A 20,885-nucleotide genomic window follows, 5' to 3' on the forward strand; every position below is an offset into this window, starting at 1 on the left:
CTTCTCTTTTTCTGTCCTTCATTTTCTAGTTTCTTTCATTCTCTCCTGGGAAGAATTGGCACATACGCTCTTAAAAAGCTGATCTAATTCCCCCCCTCCCCCCAATGTTCTCAGTCTGCAAGCTCCTACAAGATTACCATTGTGCTGGGTGCCACGCACCCTCATTGTTTGACACAGCAGCCTTAGAAATCAAAAGAGAGGAAAATGAACACGTGATTTCAGTTTTATTTAAACATACTATGGGAGGGATCTGAAAACTAAAACATGCCTGGGAAGTTGGCAAACTATGTGCTTTCTGTGTTAGGAGGATTGGAGATAGGTAAAGCAAATATTGATCTCTTGGATAAGACTTCTTGAGGTTCAGAACAGAAGAGTCACAACATATTTTACTCACCAGTAATCATGCACAGGAACAATACTGTATGTTAAAATGGAACCCAACCTTTGTGTGCCTCAGTTTACCTATCCATACAAATGGGGATAATGATACTTGCACTACTTATTTTCGTAGCGCTGGATTCCAACCCTGTCTCAGATAATAATAAAAAAAGGTCTTCATGACTTTTGTTGTTACATCACATTTATTTCCAAATATATCCCTCCCCCTCTCATCCAGCTATGCATTATAACAAAGATTAAAAATTGTGTTTTGCTTAGTAATGTCTATTTGTTATGAAGATTTTCTTTTTCTTTTTTTTTCCCCAATGGGGGTGAAGGTGGGAGGGTTGAGAAAATAGATTTTCATTAATTGAAAAAAATTAAAATTAAATTTAAAAGAGGAAAGAGTGAAAAAAGAACAGTTCAGCAAAACCAGCCAATGTGTCCACCAGACTTGATGGTGCACACAACGTTCTATGCCCATAATCCCCTACTTCTGCCATGAAGAAAGGAAGATGCATTTTAACAACCTTACTCTGGCTCTTTCTTTTTATTATAGTCATTGTTGTTTTCCTGGTTCTGCTTGCTTCATTCTGTACCAGTTTGTCTTCCCATGTTCCTTGGAATTCTTCATTTTTGTCATTTTTTACTTCCTGTAATATTCCATTATGTTAATGTATCATAGTTTGTTTAGCCATTTTCCAGTTCATTGGCACCTACTTTGCTAACACAAAATGTGTTGCTGTGAATATTTTAGTATATCTAAGACCTTTCCTTCTGAATTTGCCCCCTTTAAGGGTACATGCCTAGCTGTGAGATCTCTAGGTCAAAGGGAATAGACAAGTTAGTCTTTTTTTTTTGGCTGGGCAATGAGGGTTAAGTGACTTGCCCAGGGTCACACAGCTAGTAAGTGTCAAGTGTCTGAGGCTGGGTTTGAATTCAGGTCCTCCTAAATCCAGGGCCAGTGCTTTATGCACTGTGCCACCTAGCTGCCCCTGAAATAAATGCTCATGTTTTTTTTTCTTTGTTTTTCTTTTTCTAAGTTAGTCATTTTTAAAGACATAATTCTGCTTTGCAGAATGAATGGACTGATTCATAGCAACACCAACATTATATCAGTGTGTTTGTCTTCTACTTCTCCAACACTGATGATTTCCCTCTCTTGTCATTTTTGTCAGTTTACAGCATGTGGCATGCATGAAACCTGAGTTTTTTTGATTTGTCTTTTTCATATTATTTATTGTTTTGGAACACTTTTACATATGGTTATTGATAGTTTGTAATTTTTATGAGAACTGTTTGTACATATTAACCACTTTTTGATTGAAGAATGGCTGTCAATCATATATTTGTGTTCATTCCCTATATATCTTGCATAGCAGACTCTTAACATAGGTGTTTGACAGAAATATTTTTCCCAGCTGTTTCCCTTATTATCCTAGTTGCATTGATTTTGTTATAGTGCAAAAGCCTTTCAAGTTCAAAATTTTACACACACACATATTTATAATCTCTGTCTCTTGTTTTGTTAAGAATTCTCTTCTAGCCATAGTTGTAAATGGTATCCAATGTCATTCTACTGTAATTATTTTATAGTATGACCTTTTATAAGAAGATTGTATATTCCTTTTGAGCTTATTGAGGTATGTGGTTTAAGATGTTGGTTTAAACTTATATATGTATGTATGTATGTATGTGTGTTTGTGTATATACATATACATATACACATACACACACATATATATTTTGGGGCCAAATTGCTTTCCTATTTTCCCATTAGCTCTTGCCAAATGGGGTTTTCTTCCCCAAGTAGTTTATATTCTTGGCTTTATTGAGTTTATGATTCTTGCTTATCTAGTCTATTCCACTGATCTGTTTTCTTATTTTTTTTTAACTTGGATAAGATAGTTTTGATGATTTTTGGGGGCGTCTAGATGATTTATTACTGCTTTATAATATAATTTGAAGTCTGGATATACCATTTCCTGTAATTCCTACCTTAACAAAATTTCCATTTATATTCTAGCTATTTTGTTCCTCAGAACAAAACTTGATATTATTTTTTCTAGCTCTGTAAAGTATACCCATTGGTAGTTTGGTATAGTGCTAACTGTACATTAATTTAGGTAATAACATTTTTTTATTATATTGATGGCCCAACCATGAGCAATCAGCATCTCTCTAATTATGTCATTCTTTAAAGTAAATAGTATTTTGGGTTTCCCACTGCACAAGTGTTTCCTTCAGGTGCCACTGAAGCTTTCACTTTTCAAGCCCTACCTACAGCTGACCCAGAGATAAAGAAAGAGGGGACCCCCAGGGCAGTTAGCCGAAGCAGCCTGGCCTATGGGCCTGAAAAGGGGAGGTGCTTCCTTGGTCTGTAGCTCATCCTTTTGAAGAGGTGGTGTTCTTGTCAGATTGTGAATGGAGGACAGTGGGATGGTTCCAACTACAGACATTATGATATATGTTATTTTAATAGTTGATTAAACCAGTCGGGTTTTCCCTTCTATGTGTCACTTATTTTTGTACTGGGATAAATTCTGTTCTTTAGTCAAAACTGTGTGCTTGACCTAGGCCAACCCTCTTCCAGAGGCTGGTCACTAGGGAAACCTGGCAAGAGAGTATGCTTGGATAAGTACAAATCTACTTTCACAGCAGGGAAAAACAGCTCTGAGCTCAAGCCCCACTGATGAATCAGTCAGGATTGCTTAGGACATAGAGTCCTATTTTAGGGGTCAATAAGTCCAGGGCTCCCACTTATTAGCTCTTTGATTTTGGGCAAGTCGCTTAAACTTTGTGACATTTGACTTTATCCGTAAAAAAAAAGGATGTAAATAACACTTATCTAACTGCATTGTTGTGAGGATTAAATAAGATCATTTTTTGTGCAAACCTTTATGCAGATGTAAATATGAGCTATTGTCATTATTGCATAGTTATTATTGTGTCCCCCAGTAGAATTTCCAGCACCTTGCAGGATGCTTTGCAAATAACAGGTATTTAAGAAATGTTTGTTGAACAGAATGGAGTTAAATGCAGGGTTTTTCAAGTTGAAGGATGGAATCCTTTTTTGTTGTTTTCTTGCTGAATCAAGAGTCTGAAACACTGAGGAGAGAAGCTTACCTTTTGTTTTTAGAACTCACAAGAAGTCTTACTCTGGTCTTTGAGGTGAATTAAAAAAAAAGTCAAGCTTGGGCCTGGTTTTATTTATGTGGTCCTATGAGGACCTTCTCTACTTTTTGGTACATGTGATGTCTTCTTGTCTCCTAAAACTGAAGCATCTTGTTTTCATTTACAGAGACGGATCTTAGATGGAAGCCTTGGATTTGCTGCAGGGGTAAGTAGAATCTGGTGGGAGAAAGGTGAATCAGGACATGTTTTATATATGACAGTTCTCTGCTCTGGGCATTACTAGTCTCTGTCCCCCTTTGACCAAAATGCTTCCTTGAATTAGTTCCATCCTATGTAGGAGCTGCTTATGTGAATGCATGAGAAACTGGGTTTCTTGCTCCATAATCACTTCTTAATGCAGTAAGTATGGTGGTCACCGTTAGGTGGCATTTCAAAGGCTGTCTATGGCAGCTGGCTCCTGTGGAGTGTCTTATCACCCCTGCTGGAAGTGGACTCAAGGGGTCCTATGATCTATCCCTATTCTGTCTTTGCAGGAAGAATGGTGCCAGGGCACTAGTGTTCTTTTCCAGTTTGGGTCAAGCATTATTGCTTTTGGTCAGAGGTCATTGTAATATTCAGAGTGCAGACATGGCCTGGCAAGCTTTTCAGATGAAGTCACAGCCTGAGTAAGTGAGTGTCTAGGCATGAAACATCTGAGAAGTCATTTCACAAAGCAACCACCAGATCAATACCTCGTCAGATCATTTTAGCTGTAATGTCTAAAATACCATTGTCTCTGGTCTTTGAAGTAGCCTTGCAGAAAGAAAGACTCATAGGAGTCTTTAGGAGACACTGACCTTTTCCACAGCTGGCCTGGAGTAAATGCTCCAGGTTACAGTGACCCCTGAGTAAAAGAAGGTCATGTGGAAGAGTCCTTACCTCCAAGGCATCTAAGGTTGAGCTAGAGAAATCCAGTAGTGGAATGCCAGTGGGCCCAGTCTGGAAACACATTGTTGCAAAGGCTTGGCTGAGGTGAGATGAACCAACCAGAATTTTCTACTGCAGTCGCTCCTACCTCAAAAAATGTGTATCCCATAGGGCAGACTTAATATGGCGGTTAGATAGAAGGCCAGTATTAGGTTCAGGAAGACCTGGGTTCAGATCTTGTCTCTGACACTAGACAGCTAGATGGCACCCTAGATAGAGAGGCAGGAAGTAACCCAACCTCTGTTCATTTCTCAAAGGCAAATTGCTGATAGGCATTACTGGAGGGAGTATCCATGTTGGGAGTGTTCCCTGCATAGATAAAATCAATGGTCTAGACCAAAAAAGAACTACTGATTCATCAGAAGGAGATGATTGGTTGTAGATCTAGCCATACCTGTTTATCAGATGAGTTATGAATACTTAGAATAGAATTGAAGAAATTTATGGCATTTATAAGGTCAGTCCTTAAAGTTCTACAATTGGATTGAATAATATTGACAAATGAATTTCAGGGAACTTTTAGTGCTTTGTATTGAGTAGCAGGCACTTAAAAAATGTATTATTATTGAACTCAATTGAATTATTTTCCAAGGCATTTGATTGTGAACATATTGGGGTGAGGTTGACTTTTGCAAGAAATAGCAATTATAATAAGTTCATAGAGTTAAAAAATAATTAAAATTAGGTTAAATAAAACTAACAGAAATCTTTCCTTTCCTTCCTACTCTTCTCCTTTGAAAAACAAGAAAAACAAAACCCTTGTAAGGTCAATCAATCAACATTTATTAAGCACCCTACTATGTGCTTAAACACTGGGAAAACAAAGAAAGGTAAAAACAGCCCCTGCCCTCAAGGAGGTTACAGTTAAATAGGGAAGACAACATGCAAACAAGGATATATTTGGAATAAATTGGAGGCAATCTCCTAGAAAAAGCATGAGTATTAAAGGGAGACTGGGACAGGTTTCTTGCAAAAAGTGGGATTTTTGCTGAAATTTGAAGGAAAGGATGGGAAGCCAGAAGGTGACGACAAGGAGGGAGATCATTTCAGGCCTGGAGGGCAGCCAGTAAAAAGGAAAAGTTGGGAGATGGAGCATGGAAAGCAAGGGCACCCTTGTCGCTAGATCCCAGAGCACATGGAAGGATCAAAAGTGTAAGAAGTTTGGAAGAGTAAGAAGGAGCCAGGTGAGCACTGGCTTTGAAAGCCAAACAGAAGGACCATGGAAATAGGCATAGTCAAGCAAAACAGATTCCCACATGGGACTAAATACTGATGCCATGTTCCCCACCCTGCGTCAAGAGGTCAAGAGGTAGCTAACCCACTTCGTTATTGGTTCTGGAGTCGTGGCTGGCTAAAGGAGTTTCTGAAGGAAACTGGCAGGTTTTCTGGTTTTGCCACTTGTCTGTCTTCCTGTCCCCATATCTCTGCTCCATAAGGCCTATGGGTGACTACTTTGCTCTGGAAGAATTTTAGAGTAGCGTTGACAAGGCTGATCACCTTTTGTGAAGAAAAATGTTCATATCCATAGTTTTAGGATTTAAAAAAAAGTAGTGGGCCGTTCATTTTGTTGGAATAAAAAGTTTTAGCTATAGCTCTGCCAAAGCAGCAGAGAGATAGTTAAATGATATCTAATATCCTGCAATTTTGATGGGGAGGGAAGAGAGAAGGGTAAGGTGGGGAAGAGGGTCCAGATCTATGATCGATCAGCCAACAGTGAATGAAATTTAAATGCCATTATGCTGGGTGGTAGGCCAAGTGGGAACAGAGGCAAAAGTGAGATAGTCCCATACTTTAGGAGCTCACAGTCTACTAAGTGGGGGAGATGACACGTTACCCATATGACATCCACAAGCAGAGGCTGGATTCTTTTATAGGGGAGGCACTCAGAGCTGGGAGGGTCAGGAAAGGCTGCATGGAGAAGTGGAATTTGAGCTGAAGATTCTGAGAGGCAGAGGGGAGGAGGGAGTACATTTTCACCAGTGGGGCTGGGCATGCAAAGGCAGAGAGAAGAGAGATGGAGTGCCATGTAGAAGCAGGCCAATTTGGCTTGATTTAGTGTATGGCATAGTGTGTGTTAAAGTTGGGACTGTAGGTTGGGCCAGTTTGTGAAGGGCTTTAAATACTGAGCAAAGGAGTCTATGTTTGATCTTTGAAATAACAGAGCTACAGAATTAAAACACTCTGGGTATCACCTCTCACGTATCAGACTGGCTAATATGAAAAAAAAGGAAAATGATGAATGTTGGAGAAGATGTGGGAAAATTGGAACACTAATGCACTGTTGGTGAAGCTGTGAACTGATCTAACCATTCTGGAGAACAATTTGGAACCATGCCCAAAAGACTGTAAAGCTGCGCATACCCTTTGACCCAGCAATACCACTACAAGGTCTGTATCCCAAAGAGATCATAAAAAGGGAAAAGAACCCACATGTACAAAAATATTTATAGTTGCTCTTTTTGTGGTAGCAAAGAATTGGAAATTGAGGGGATGTCCATTAATTGGGGAATGGCTGAACAAGTTGTGGTATATGAATGTAATGGATTGCTATTGTGCTGTAAGAAATGACGAGCAGGCAGATTTCAGAAAAACCTGGAAAGATTTACAGGAATTGATGTTGAGTGAAATGAGCAGAAGAACCAAGAGAACATTGCATACAAGTATCAGCTACATTTTTTTGATGAACAACTGTGATAGACTTAACTCTTCTTTAGCAGTACAGTGATCTAAGGCAATGCCAAAAGATTTATGGTGGAAAATACTCTCCACATTCAGAAAAAGAACTATGGAGTCTGACTGCAGACTGAAGCATACTATTTTCACTTTTGTTGTTGCTTTTTTGTTACTTTTCTTGTTTATTCTTTCTTGTGTTTTTCCCTTTTGTTCTGATTAACGTGGAAATATGTTTAACATGATTGTAATGTATTACCTATATCAAATTGCTTACTGGTCTCAGGATGGGGGAGAGAAGGCGGGGTGGGAGAAAAATTTGGAACTCAAAAAATATCTTTAATGTAATTGAGAAAAATGAAAAATAAAAATAAAATTAAAATAAAAAAAAAAGAAAAATGACAGTTACTGGAGCTTACTGAGGAGGGGTTAGAGCTTCTCTTTAGGAAAATCACTTTGGCAGCTGGATGGGGAATGGGCTTGAGTAGGAAGAGACTGGAAGCAGGAAGGAGGTTATTGTAACAGTCTAGAGAAGCCTGATAACTGCTTGATCTAGGGCTGCCACTATGTGAATGAAAAGTAGGGCATGGATGTGAGATGTTGTGGAGATAGAGATGTGGGGTGAGAGAGTGAGGAGCCCAGGATGACCCTTAGGTTGTGAACCTGGGTGACTGGAAGGATGCTTTATGCAGTAACAGAGAAATTTGTAAGATGGGCATGTTTTTAGGGAAACATATTAGGCCTGTTTTGGACAGACTGAGTTTCAGTTGCTTACAGGGCTTAATTTTGAAATGTCCAATATTTAGTAGGTGATGTAGCATCAGACCTCGGGGGGAAAAGACTAGGATTGGATCCATAGATCTATAGAGTAATGAGTGTAGGGATGTTAATTAACTTAGTGTGAGCTGATGAGGTTAACAAGAGAGAGTATAGTAAGAGAAGAAAATAAGGTCAGGTCCAGGTCCCAGAGCCTTGGGTAGACCTAAACTTGGGATGTGCATGATGATCCAGCAAAGGATACTGGGAGCTGTCTGACAGGTAGGAGGGGAACTATGAGAGACAGTGCCATGAAAACCTAGGAAGGAGAGGAGATAGAGAAAGGGAGGGTGGTTAGAAGTGGCAGACACTGCAGAAAAGTCAAGAAAGATGAGGACAGGAAAAAAGTGATCAAATTCCTAACCTTGTACAGAGCAGTTTGAGTTGAATGATGAATATGAAGGCCAGATTTCCAAGGAAATTGAGGCAACCATTGTTGACAATTTTTCCCAAGGAGTTTGCTAACTGTTCTCTCCCAAGTTACCCAATAATCACTTCATCGTGAAAGATTTTATTGCTATTTTCTTAGCAGCTCCTGGTGTAGACACTGCCTTCACTGATACAGATAGGCAACTTAAGTTGTTAGAGTTGCCTTGGGACACTAGTAGGTTAAACATATCCATTATGTCAGGGGTGCTCAGCTCTTCTTGACACTGAGATCAGTTTTCTATCTACAGCAGCTCACTTCCTCTCTTTGGATCCTATATATTTTAGGACAAATAGATGGAGTTTTGTAATAGAGACACGTATGATTAGAAAAGAAGTTTGGCCAGCTTTGTAACAGAGAGATAACCATTATCTCTGTGTTGGGATCCCCAAAATGTCAGAAGAGTCAGTGGAAGAAATTGGCAAGAATCACACAAGATGAGAAGGCTATAATCTGCATTGTTAGTGGGAGGACTCACATGGATAAGAAATACATTGAATACTGGTAGTTATCCAGCAGTTGATGTTTTCTTTGGAAGTCTGATTGTTTGGGACAGATGACTTATGATCTTTTCCAGTCTTTTAAATTCTCAGTACAACCACCATATAGAACTGTATGGTACCTTCAACATTATCTAGGCCAGTCCCCTCACTTTACTGAGGAGGAAACTGAAGCTTAGAGAGGGAATGTGACTTGTCCCTTGTGATGAGATTAGAGTTGTTAGGTTTGGCTTCAGAGGCTACAACTAGGGCCAATGTTTGGAAGTTGAAAGGAAGGAGATACCAGAATAGCACATGGAAGGATTACCTGTTAATCATAACTGTTCAGAACTGGAATGCATTGGCACATAGCAAGTTCCCCTTTACTGGTGGGCTGTCTCTCTGTGTTCTAATGCTTTCTTAAAAAAATGTGTTCTTTTAAAAATTATTATGATCTTGACAAGCAAACACTAACATTTCTTGATACAAAAGACAAAAAAGGGGATTGTATACGATGCCGTAAATATCTATTATGTACAACTTTTTTTTGAAAGGCAATGGGGGTTAATTGACTTGCCCAGGGTCACATAGCTAGTAAGTATTAAGTGTCTGAGGCTGGCTTTGAACTCGGGTCCTCCTGAATCCAGGGCCAGTGCTTTAACCACTACGCCACCTAGCTGCCCCTCTACTACTTTTTAAAAAAGTATATATTTTAAATTTAGTTTGATAGTTCCAACACTGCCATGCTTGTCTGTGATTCCTTCAGAACTAGAACTTTCTTTCACTCTCATCTCTGTATTTTTTTTTTTTTTTGGTGAGGCAATTGGGGTTAAGTGACTTGCCTAGGGTCACACAGCTAGTAATTGTTAAGTGTCTGAGACTGGATTTGAACTCAGGTCCTCCTGAATCCAGGGCCGGTGCTCTATCCACTGTGCCACCCAGCTGCCCCTCATCTCTGTATTTTAAAAATATTTTATCGACCCTCTTTTCTTTGTTATTTTCTTTTTTTTGGTGTCACTCTCTCTCTCCATACTTCTTCCTATAACTTCTTTCCCAGGCCCCCTTTCTTTTCATCCCTCCTATTCCCAGCCCCAAACAAAATCCTTCCCTTGAAACTTAAGTGTACTCAAGCAAAACTAATCCACAATTGGCCATGTCTGAAAATGTTTGTTTCATACACTTGCCCCTCAGGAGTGAGAAACATGATTTCAGTCTTCTGGAGTGATGATTGATAATTGTATTGATCAGAGTCCTGAAGTCTTTCAGGATTGTTTTCCTTTCCAATATCATGGTCTTTGTGCAGGCTGTTCTCAGCCAGCCAGTCAATCAACAGTCAACAAGCATTGAGTAAGCATGTAATTTCTTTACAACCTTTCTGTTCACCGTTTTTCCAGAAGTCCGGCTTTCCATCTTCAAGTGGAGACTGGAGGACTACTTGTAGAAGATGTACAGGGGATGGATCAGATAATTGTCAAAGTTCCTCTATCCTTTAGGATTCCATGATTTGATGATTTTATGTTCCATCCATCTGGTGAACAGTTGTCCAAGTTAAGGATCTCAGGGTGACAAAGATTTCTCTGGTGACTTTCTTGGACAAAGTGATATAATGAAATCTTGGTAAATGTCTGGTAACTAGAGCAATAGTGTAGTGGGTGGAGGATTGACCTCAGAACCATAAAGACCTGGGTTCAAGTCCTGCTTCTGACACACACCTGTACATCTTGGATACCCTGATCAGTCAAAGGCAGCTCTCTAAGACTCTGAGTTACTGATAAGTTGTTGAACTACATCTGTGGAAGAAGTTTTCTTCCTGGAATTCCCCACATCACTGAAATTACAATGGCATCCTACCACCCCAAACTGGAACCCTCTAAAAGAAATTTGTTGTGTTAATTAGAAGCCAGTTGCACTTGTTGTTTGTTGAGTCATTTTGGTTGTGTCCAACTCTTTGTGACCTCATTTGGGGTTTTCTTGGAAAACATACTGGAGTGGTTTGCCATTTCCTTCTCCAGTTCAGTTTACAAATGAGGAAACTGAAGCAAACAGGGCTAAGTGACTTGCCCAGGGTCACAAAGCTAGTAAATGAAGCTGGGATTTGAACTCATGATGAGGCTTTCTCGTTCCAAGCCCAGTGCTTTATCCACTGCTGCCACCTAGCCACTCCAATTAGAAGCCAAGATTTTTCTAATTATAAATCAAGTTTTTAGCTTCTAATTCTAATAGTCTTCTGAAAACCTTACTGTTGTGTATCAGTTAGCATTCTAACTGTTCAGACCACACAATATGAAGTCCCAGAATCGAGTTTCATTTTCTCCCAGTACAGCTAATCCTAATTCTTTCCACTGCTATTTAGGGAATTCTTCCTTTTTCCTTTTTCAAAACTACCTTATGGGCAGCTAGGTGGTGCGGTGGCCCTGGATTCAGGAGGACCTGAGTTCAAATCTCACCTCAGACACTTGACACTAGCTGTGTGACCCTGGACAAGTCACTTAACCCTCATTGCCCTGCAAAAAACCAAACCAAACCAAACCAAAACAAAAACTACCTTATGTGATTGTCTACTATGGGATTAAGCTTCAGGTGGATCTGCATGATGAATAACAGGTTTCTAAGACAGCTGTATCAATACCACCCTTCTCCTGCTCTGCCTGTTTAATTTCTTGCCTGTGTTTTATAGTACAGCTCACGTGCTTCCATCATTGAAACTCCCCTCATTCCAGTGGGGCAGTAAAGGCCCTCCTCCTTGCACTAACAGTTGTACTTTTGCACCTCCCTAAGTCGAATGTCCTTAGCATGTGATAGGACCTAGTGGAGCTAGGTGGTGCAGTGGATAAAGCTAGCCCTGGATTCAGGAGGACCTGAGTTCAAATCTCACCTCAGACATTTGACATTTACTAGCTGTGTGATCCTGGGCAAGCCACTTAAGCTTCATTGCCCCGCAAAAAAGAAAAGAAAAGAAAAGAAAAGAAAAGAAAAGAAAAGAAAAGAAAAGAAAAGAACACACACCTAGAGACAGAGTTCAGGGCCAAGAGAGTGAATAAAGAGAAGGCCAAGAGCCAGACCCTTGAGGGGTTAAGGGTTTTATCCCCTGTTAATAGAGGCAGATTATTATGCATTGATCAAAGCTAATTGGGTAGCATCATTCAATTCCATTGGTTGACATGACTTGAAGGTGGTCTAAATTAAAATGAATTCTTCCTGTGATTTAAGGGAAGAGTATGCAAATAGGTCCTCAATGAAGGGCAAAGGCAAGTCCAGTATCTAGGTGTAGTTTAATCCCACCAGTTCACTGAGCTAAACAAAAGAACCAATCTCCATTTCTTTTTTTCACTTGGGCTTGTCCCAGACCAGAGCTGGAGTTCCTCAAGAACTGGACTTTCTGGAGTTGGGGGAGGAGGACTGAAACTGATCTCTGGGTACCCCCCCCAAGAAATTAATTATTAATAATTATTTTCTCACACCACAGCTGTAGACTGTCCTCCCTACCCCCTCACTAAAAAAAGAGGGAAGTTGGTAGATGTTTTATTCTTAATCCTCTGCAGTACAGCATGCATAATGCACCTGATGTCTTTCAGTGTTGTTTTCTTTTACATTGTTGTATTGCTCTTTTGGTTCATTCTGGCTCAGTTCAAACAAGTCTTTCCAAGTTTCTCTGAATTCCTTACTTCATTTCTTTTAAGATATTCTCATTTTTTATGATGTACTAATTCTGTTACATTCACATTCTACAGTTCAGCCATTTTCCAGGAAATTGACACCCACTTTATTTCTAGGATTTTTTTTTTAACATGAAAGATGTTGTTATGAATATTTTGGATATTTGGGAATTTTCCCTCTGTCTTTGATCTTTTTGTGGCTTATGCCCAATACTTGGAATGTTGGGTCAAAAGCTTAGTGATTTTTTCCGCTAAAACCACAGGTTGATTCCCATAATTGGAACCAAAGCACAGCTCCATCACCAGTGAGTGTGCTTGATTCCTTGTGAAACTGATTTTTCAAGATCTTCCACAATACTAATGCATAGAGGGTCCCAAACATATTTGCAGGGTCCAAGTTTTAGAAACATGGGATGAAGTACAAACGTGAATCATGAGTATAGACGAGATTGCCCACCAGTTTGCTAGGGAATAGAATGGGCTAGATAATATTGTATTTGGATCCCAGTTTTTAGTTCAGTGGATATGGAAATAGCTATTCCCTTATTTCTTATTCCTTTTGGATGTGGTTTGATTACAGCGTCTGAGAATGAACACCAACCTTGAAAGGAAAGGATTTTGCCCCTTGGACCAGGTTCATATAAACAGAAGACTATTTGTTTTCCAATCCCTTGATTTCAAGAGAGCAGCTTAGACTGTCAGTCCAGATTTGCATCTGTGTTCTTATTATCTCCCTTGTGGGCCCTGTCAAAGCCTTTGCGCCCATCTCATGGATTTCCTGATAGTTTCTACATAACTATTCTTGCTGAGATGGTTGTTTGATAGTTGTTGATACTTAAATTGTCTATAGGAGGGATCTCTGTTTTGAGGTAACTTGCCAAGGTAATGGCTTGACAGTCTGTTATTTGTACAGGGGATGTCATTAATCGCTGAACTGTAGATTTGGAATTTTTTTTTTTAAGTTGGAAAGGCTACAGATTTAAAGTCACAGCAACTTTCCAGGGAAGGCAGTAAGAATGGCTAGTTGCTTTATAGCAAGGAAAGTCCTGAAGAGGTTAATTAGGTTGGGTTTTTTTCCCCTTTAAAAGATTTTTCAAATAGTTCCCTTGACCCTTTTACTTCAAGATTGACCAAGGATCTTTGCAGCTAATTAAACAGTGACTCAAATCCCTAATTCAAGTCTTGTTGTCTTTGTTATCTTTCCTTTCAGAATTCCTACTGCTAGCTTTGAAATTTGCTTTAAGCATTAATAGGAAAATTAAGTTGAGGATGGAGAATTGAGGAAGTAGGAAGGTACAATATTTTTCTTTTTTTTTCCCCAGAGATCATTGCCTTAAAAAAAAGTATTAATTTTGTTCCTGACTTATACTCCCTCCCCTAAATCGAACTCTCTCTTATAAAAAAGAATAAAATAAATAAAATAGTTAAATAAAATAGGTAGCCTGTATGATTGCTTCAGACAGTGCCCGTAGTCCTCTCAGATGAGAGATGGGAAGTGTAGCTCATCCTTTAGTCTCCAGGATGAGATTGGTCATTGCCATTTGTTTACGTTGGGCTGACCTTTAATAATATTTTTGTCAACATTATGGAAGTCATTGTGTAGATTGTCCTCCTGGTTCATGATTTACTTGACTTCACTTCTCTAAGTTTTTCTCATGTTTTTCTGAATTCTTCATCTGTATTTTGTGGTGCAATATTATTTCATTGCCTATGTAGTCTATAATTTAGTCAGCTGTCTCCAGTAGAGGGTCAACTGGGTTATTTCTAATATTTCACTATCATGTTTTTAAAAATACAAGTAGCCATTATTTTCTACTTAGAATCATAGAATGTATACATGATATGACCCAGGCCCAGAGAAGTTATCGTGCAGCCTTAAAACTGTATTTAAATGTAAATTGTTATTGTTGGGAATATGATTATCAAAGGTCACTTGGGGCAGCACAGTGCTTGGCACAGAGTAAGCACTTAATACATGCTTACTTTGTAAGCATAAGCACTTCAATGTCGAATGTCTCACAGAGCCTGTGTTTTCTCCTTGGCTTTAGTTTGAGCATTGCTATTAATACTAACAAACTAGCTTGGTGTGTGTGTTCTTGGATAACTCACTTAATCTCTTGGGAGACTCATATGTAGTTTTTTCACTTAAAAAAATTCCAAATCTACAAGGGTTTGAAGTAGATTGTTCATTAAGAGGTTTTTTTGTCTTGTTTCTTCTTTTAAATTGCAATTCATTATAAAGAGGGGATAATAATTTTGGCAAAGGTTAGTAACTCTCTTTGTAGGGGATGGGTAGTTATGAAGTGTTTCAGTTATTTTTAGGTTGGGACTACAATAAGTGGTATTTGCAGTATTAATTAAAATAATAGTTGCAGCTTATATTTATCTAGCCCAGTGGTCTCCATTTGTTAGGATTTGGGAGGAACAGACTAGAAGATCGATTTATATTTCTTATCTAAAAAACAAAGAAATTAATTAAGATAATCATATGTCACATATAGTAGTTGAGATAGCCAGAAGGAAGAATGGGAATTCCACAACATGGAGGGGTTTGACAATGCCACTGTCACTCATTCATTTGCCCATTTTGATGGATTGTAGTTTCTTTTGCCCAGTTAAGTGGATTTACAGAATAGTTTAAATTAATCCATAAAAATGGCCATGTGGCATAAAATGATTTCTAAGAAACCTCAGATTGAAGATAATACTAAAAATACAACCTCAAATGAATAAGAAAAGAGCAAAGCAAACTCTTCTCCTAGAATGCACACTACAAGAAAAAAATGATAGTATCATTAGAGTTTGCAAAAAAAATATTAAGAAAATGATTTGAAATATGAATTTACAACAATTTAAAACTTAGCCATAAACCTTGTTCTAAATTTATATTGTGTCTTCAGCTATTTGATGATAGTATGAAGCCATTACGATTAATAGGACATTTAAAAGCTAAGCTTTTGTTGCAGAAGATGACTTATGTCATCTATACCAAACTCTTTTCGGTACACTTAATAAACTTGGAAACTGAAAAACCTTCCAAAGAATTTTGCTGGGTTTTAGACCCATTTATTAACAATACGACATCTTTCAGTTAGTTTGTTAAAAAATAACTGGCATTGGAGAAAATAGAGACAATTTTGCAAACTCAGCCAATGATGTACTTCTGTTTAGATCTATATCTCTTTTTGAGGTATTTTTTTTTCATTCTGACAACCACTAAAACCAAGTACTGAAATGAAAGAAGCCTAAAACTAGATCTTTGAAATACTGCATCTCTAAACCCAACTCCAAAATAATGAAGCACATTCATTAACATTGTTCTTGCTAAAAATATTGGTATCAATAAAAAATTTTAAAGTGAGAGTAAAAAGGCTTTTTGTACCATTAATAAATGACTCCTATTTTTTATTTGTTTTTGGTTTTTTTTTGGTGAGGCAATTGGGGTTAAGTGACTTGCCCAGGGTCACACAGGTAGTAAGTGTCAAGTATCTGAGGCCGGATTTGAACTCAGGTCCTCCTGAATCCAGGGTTGATGTTCTATCCACTGTGCCACCTAGCTGCCCCCTATTTTTAAAATATAGTTTAATTTCATCTTCATTCTTATCCTTTGACATTTTCTCTTTGAAATTTACAATTTATGTAATATTGTTCTGTAATATATATTACTGATAGAGTCACATGAATTAAAAAAAAACAACTTTGGAGACGCTATTGATTTAACACCTTAAGACATGGAATTCTTAACCTGGGGTTCTTGAACTTGTTTTTTTGTTTTTTTTTTTGTTTTGTTTTGTAATTTGATGACTGTCTTTTAATATAATTGGTGCGTTTAAATGCATTTAAAATCACTGTTCTTCCCCAGACTCCTGACCAAGGGATCCATGACACAAAAAAAGTTCAGAACCCTTGAACCAAAGTTTATGAAGGAGTTTTCTCCCAACAACCCTGTGTGATAGTAAGTCATGCATGCATTATTAGCTCCCTATTTCTGGGGACAATCAAGGAAGGTTTTGTGGAGGAGATATGATTGTGATGGTTTTGATGCTCTGAGATTTAAGTTCTTTGTTAAAGAGTCATAGAATCATGGCAACTCAGAATTAGAATCCACCCTAAATGATCTGATATACACCAGCTCCTTCATGATACTATAGATTCTTTGTTATTAAAGAAAAATAGCCAGGTCACACCGATTAGTGTAAATAACAACTCCCCTGAAGTGGTCATAGGAATTAGAAACTGTTGAACCCATAATTATATGTAAAATATGGCAGTTGGTTCCAGCTGAATGGAAATTTGTAGTGCGATGAATTTGAGGGATGAGGCCACTTCAGGGGGACTGTTACTGGGACTTAGCCTTCCTAAAATCCTTTTGCTCAGACTTGGTAATTTTTTTCTTTTGGTACTAGGGCAGATGGAGAAATCCAGACAGCTGCAGTCAAGTGCCGTGCCTCTAGTCTTTAGCCCTGGAAGCTCATCTTCTCCTTTTCCAGTTCCCTGACTCTACTTCCATAGCCATATAACTCATTCTGGGGCTTGGAAAATGGAGAGAGTTCCATTGCAAACCTGATTAGTGTAATAAAAGAGGCTGATGTGATTAATTATTTTGTATTGATTATTCATTTCCACCTATGAGATTATGATGTTGAATGAACTCCAGCTGTGGGGGGCAAATGAGCAGGAACATGGGATTTTATGATTCTGTGGGAGGCAGGTGTGGGCTAAATAGGACCATAAGACCCCCAAAAAGAAAGAATGTCCACCAGCCGGGGAAATCCACCTCTAGGCGTGAAAGAACAACTCATTACATGTTATTTAATGCCATGGAGAGTTAGTTTCCTCAGAGACATAATTTTCATAAAAAGGTTTTGGCTGAAGCTGCTTTGTGCAGCAAATGGAGAATTATGTTTTCTCTTAATAACTTGTTCACTGTTGGAAGTTAATGATGTACTTTAAAAATAATGGTCGCCAAGTCTGTATGAAGGGAGGTGACCAGCTGTTCTCTTATTCTACCAAGGAGAGAACAAGAAGAAATGCACTTAGCTAGTATTTCTATCATGTTTTAAAGTTAGCAAAGCAGCTTACAAATGTTATATATCATTTGATCCTCACACTGACCCTGGGAGGTAAGTGCTATGATTACCCCCTTTTTACAGATGGGGAAACCGAGGCTGAGAGAGGTTAAGTGACTTGTCCAGGGTCACACTGCTAGTAAATATCTAAGTTGATCTGAAGACCAGTACTCTGGCCATTGTGCCCCTTTCACAGTAGAATGAGATCTAGGTCTTGTAGGAGGTAGAATGCGTAGGTAGAGAGGGAACTTTTATATTGAAATACAATGACCCAGAAGTTATCGTTAGAGAGGTAGAAAGGTGGATTAAGGTTGGGGTGGCGCTAGGCCTACCAGAAGTCTTGGCTGGTCCACTGATGGTGGATGGGGCGTTTTTGGATAATTACACCTGTGCTGCCTCCTCATTGGCTGGAGAATTGGATCACAGGCTCAGACTTATGGAGCTTGCTCGCTGTGTCGGAAGAGGGAGATATTTTAAAAATATGCTGAGCTGAATTGTGTAGCTCTTCCAGAAGGATATTATACAGCATGATCAATTTTATTAAGGCTTGGGCCTAATAGGGATATTGCTCGTTTCTCTCCACTCTGGCTTTCTTCCTTGTAGGGCGGCAGGGATCCAAGCTGTTCTTAGCTCACCTCAGAGGAACGCCGAGGGTGAAGTCTGGGACACTTACTCAATACTTTGCCCTGTGGAGAAGGGAGGTGCCGTGTGTGTCCCTGCCGGGCAGGATCAGAATGCCCCAGAGCACTAGGGGTCATTTGCCTCATTTCAAGCAGCGGTGGGGAATGCCCAGGCCTTGCTTTGTGGAGCTCCTCCTGTACTGTGCGCCAGTGTGGATCGACAAACAGTGGGCTAACACACTTGGTGTTTCTTTGCTGTGAGCCTCGGCCTTCCTTTAGCAGGGTACCCAGCTAGTGGTCTAGCAGGTAGAACAGCCATTTCTTGTGTACTTTCCACCTCAGTGGAAGACTATAAGAAGGATTCATGAATGTGTTCTATGACTGACTGTGCCTCTCCCTAGCCTCATGCCAGCTTCAGCTGTCTCTGGCAGCCCCTTCAATGAAGCAGTCCCTCCATTTCTTTCTGCCTCATCTTATGAACACCACCCCTGGATATACAGTATCCTCATGGTTGAGGCCTAGGATTTCAGTAGAGACTTGCTTACATGTACTTTTTTAAAGCCTCAAGTGACAAAAGCATCTGACACAATGCTTTGCATGTCACTAGATCCTAGACTATGAGAGGTGGAAGTTGATCCTGAATTCGATCCATGCACAAAAGGAATCCCCACTTGTAACTTCATCACTGAGAGGTTGTCCAGCTTCTTGCTGGAGCCCTCCAAGGGACGGGAGCCCATCTGCTGTCCAGGCTGCTCATCCCACTTCTGAGTAATTCTCATTGCTTTGAAATTTTACCTCTCATCAAGCCCGTTTGCCTCTTTACAGCCTCCACTTGTATTGCTCCTTGTTCTGTTCTGTGGGGCCCAGAAGAACAAATATAGTTTCTCCTCTCCGTGACAGGCTTCATATATGTGAAACTAGATATCTGTTCCCCCTAAGTCTTTTCTTCTTCAGCCTAAATATGCCATGTCCCTTAGATTGACACTTATGAGATGGACCCAAGGCTCTTGCCATCCTGGTTGTCTTCCTGTAGACACTCTCCAACTTTAAAACTGTGGTGTCCAGAATTGAACACAATGCTCTAGATGAGGCTGGAGGGAGGCAGAGCACAGTGGGAATGTTACCTCCCTATTAATGGAAGCCATGTCTCTCTTACTGCTGCCCAAGGTGGCATTAGCTTTTATGGCTGCTGAATCACACTGCTGACTCATTGACCTTGCAGTCCTCTAAGGCCCTCAGATCTTTTTCAGGGCAATTTTTTTCAGATGATCCTTCTCCTGTTTTATACTTGTGAAGCTGAGTTTCTTATGCCCAAGCGCAAGACTTTATCTCTACTGAATTCCATCTTATTAGATTCAGTCCAGTGATTCAGCTCTTGTGTTAGCTCTCTCTACTAACTTTGTGTCATCTATAATATATTGTTGTATGTCAGGCTTGACTCAAAACAATCTAGAAGCTCAGGGTTAGTATGGGAATGAATGAAACTTGTGGAAAATTTAATAGTTAACAAAAGAAGGTTTACTTAGCCAGAGCATACAAAAGTATGGAAGATACTCAAGGATATAGTACTTGGCTTGGGCAGATGTGACCTCGTCTTCCCCCTAACCCCCTCACAGAAATGGGTTTGGTCACCAAGGCAGGATGTGGTGACTTGGGCAGCTGTGGGATGTCTGCCAAGCCTGTGCACTGACCCTTTGTGGGCTAACCTCTATTATTCCCTTAGTTACCAGGGAGCCACATCAGCAGCTCCAGCTTTAATCCTCTGAGCCAATCATGCCTTGGGGACAGTTTCTTTGCCTTTTGTTAAGGAAAAAAATAAACTATCATAATCAACACGGCAGGAACCCTGCTCAATGTTTCTTCCATTATGGTACCATTCATACCTTTATTCAAGTTACTGAAAAAAAAATGCCAAACAACATGAGGCCAAGAACAGATTCCTGGGGTCCTCCTTTACAGACCTCTTGCCTTAATCTTTGAGTCCAGCTGTCCACTCAGTTTTGAATCTACCTGATTGGATTATTTATACCTCTCTATCTTATCCATAAAAATAATATGAAATACTGGATCAAAAGCTCTGCTAAAATCTAGATAAACTATATCCACGGCATTCATCTCACCTACTAATTACCAATCCTGTCAGAAAAAGAAATGAGGTTAGTTTGGAATGATGTTTTCTTGATGAAGCCATACTGGCCTTTGGTAATCACTGCTTCCTTTCTAGAGATTCAGCAACCATCTTTTTAGTGATCAATCTAGAGTTTTCCTACAAGTCATTGTCAAGCTTACTGGCCTATAATTTGTATACAGTAGAGTCAAAAATCAGAATTTGTTGAGTGCTTGAATGGTCGGTTTTTTAAAGCAATATTTAAATGTCTTTAAATTCATACTTTGTGGGTGATGCTGAACCACAAACCATAGAGGCATAGCGTGTGTGTGTGTGTGTGTGTGTGTGTGTGTGTGTGTGTGTGTGTGTGTGTGTGTGTGTGAGAGACAGAGACAGAGATACAGAGACAGAAGACAGAGAAAGACAGATAGACTTGCTCATGGGCCCCCAGGGCTTCAGAAGACAGGTCTGCATGATTCCAGGGAAATCTCTTTACTATTGACCTTGTGTTCCTTACTCTGTCACTGTGATCTTTTGTTGGGAAGGTCAATGACTTTCTTCC

The 20,885-nt window shown here is 39.4% G+C and overlaps 1 protein-coding gene across 2 annotated transcripts in view; it reads left to right on the plus strand.

The window, feature by feature from the left end:
* The window catches only part of SLC39A11 (solute carrier family 39 member 11), a 493,527-nt gene that overhangs the window by 9,909 nt on the left and 462,733 nt on the right, over positions 1-20,885 (plus strand). For both annotated transcript variants that reach the window (XM_044004208.1, XM_044004207.1), the window contains exon 3: positions 3,680-3,718. In XM_044004208.1, the coding sequence (XP_043860143.1) occupies positions 3,680-3,718 (39 nt within the window). The remainder of the gene's footprint in view (positions 1-3,679; positions 3,719-20,885) is intronic.

This window comes from Dromiciops gliroides, chromosome 4 (assembly GCF_019393635.1).
Source record: "Dromiciops gliroides isolate mDroGli1 chromosome 4, mDroGli1.pri, whole genome shotgun sequence".
Taxonomy (NCBI): domain Eukaryota; kingdom Metazoa; phylum Chordata; class Mammalia; order Microbiotheria; family Microbiotheriidae; genus Dromiciops; species Dromiciops gliroides.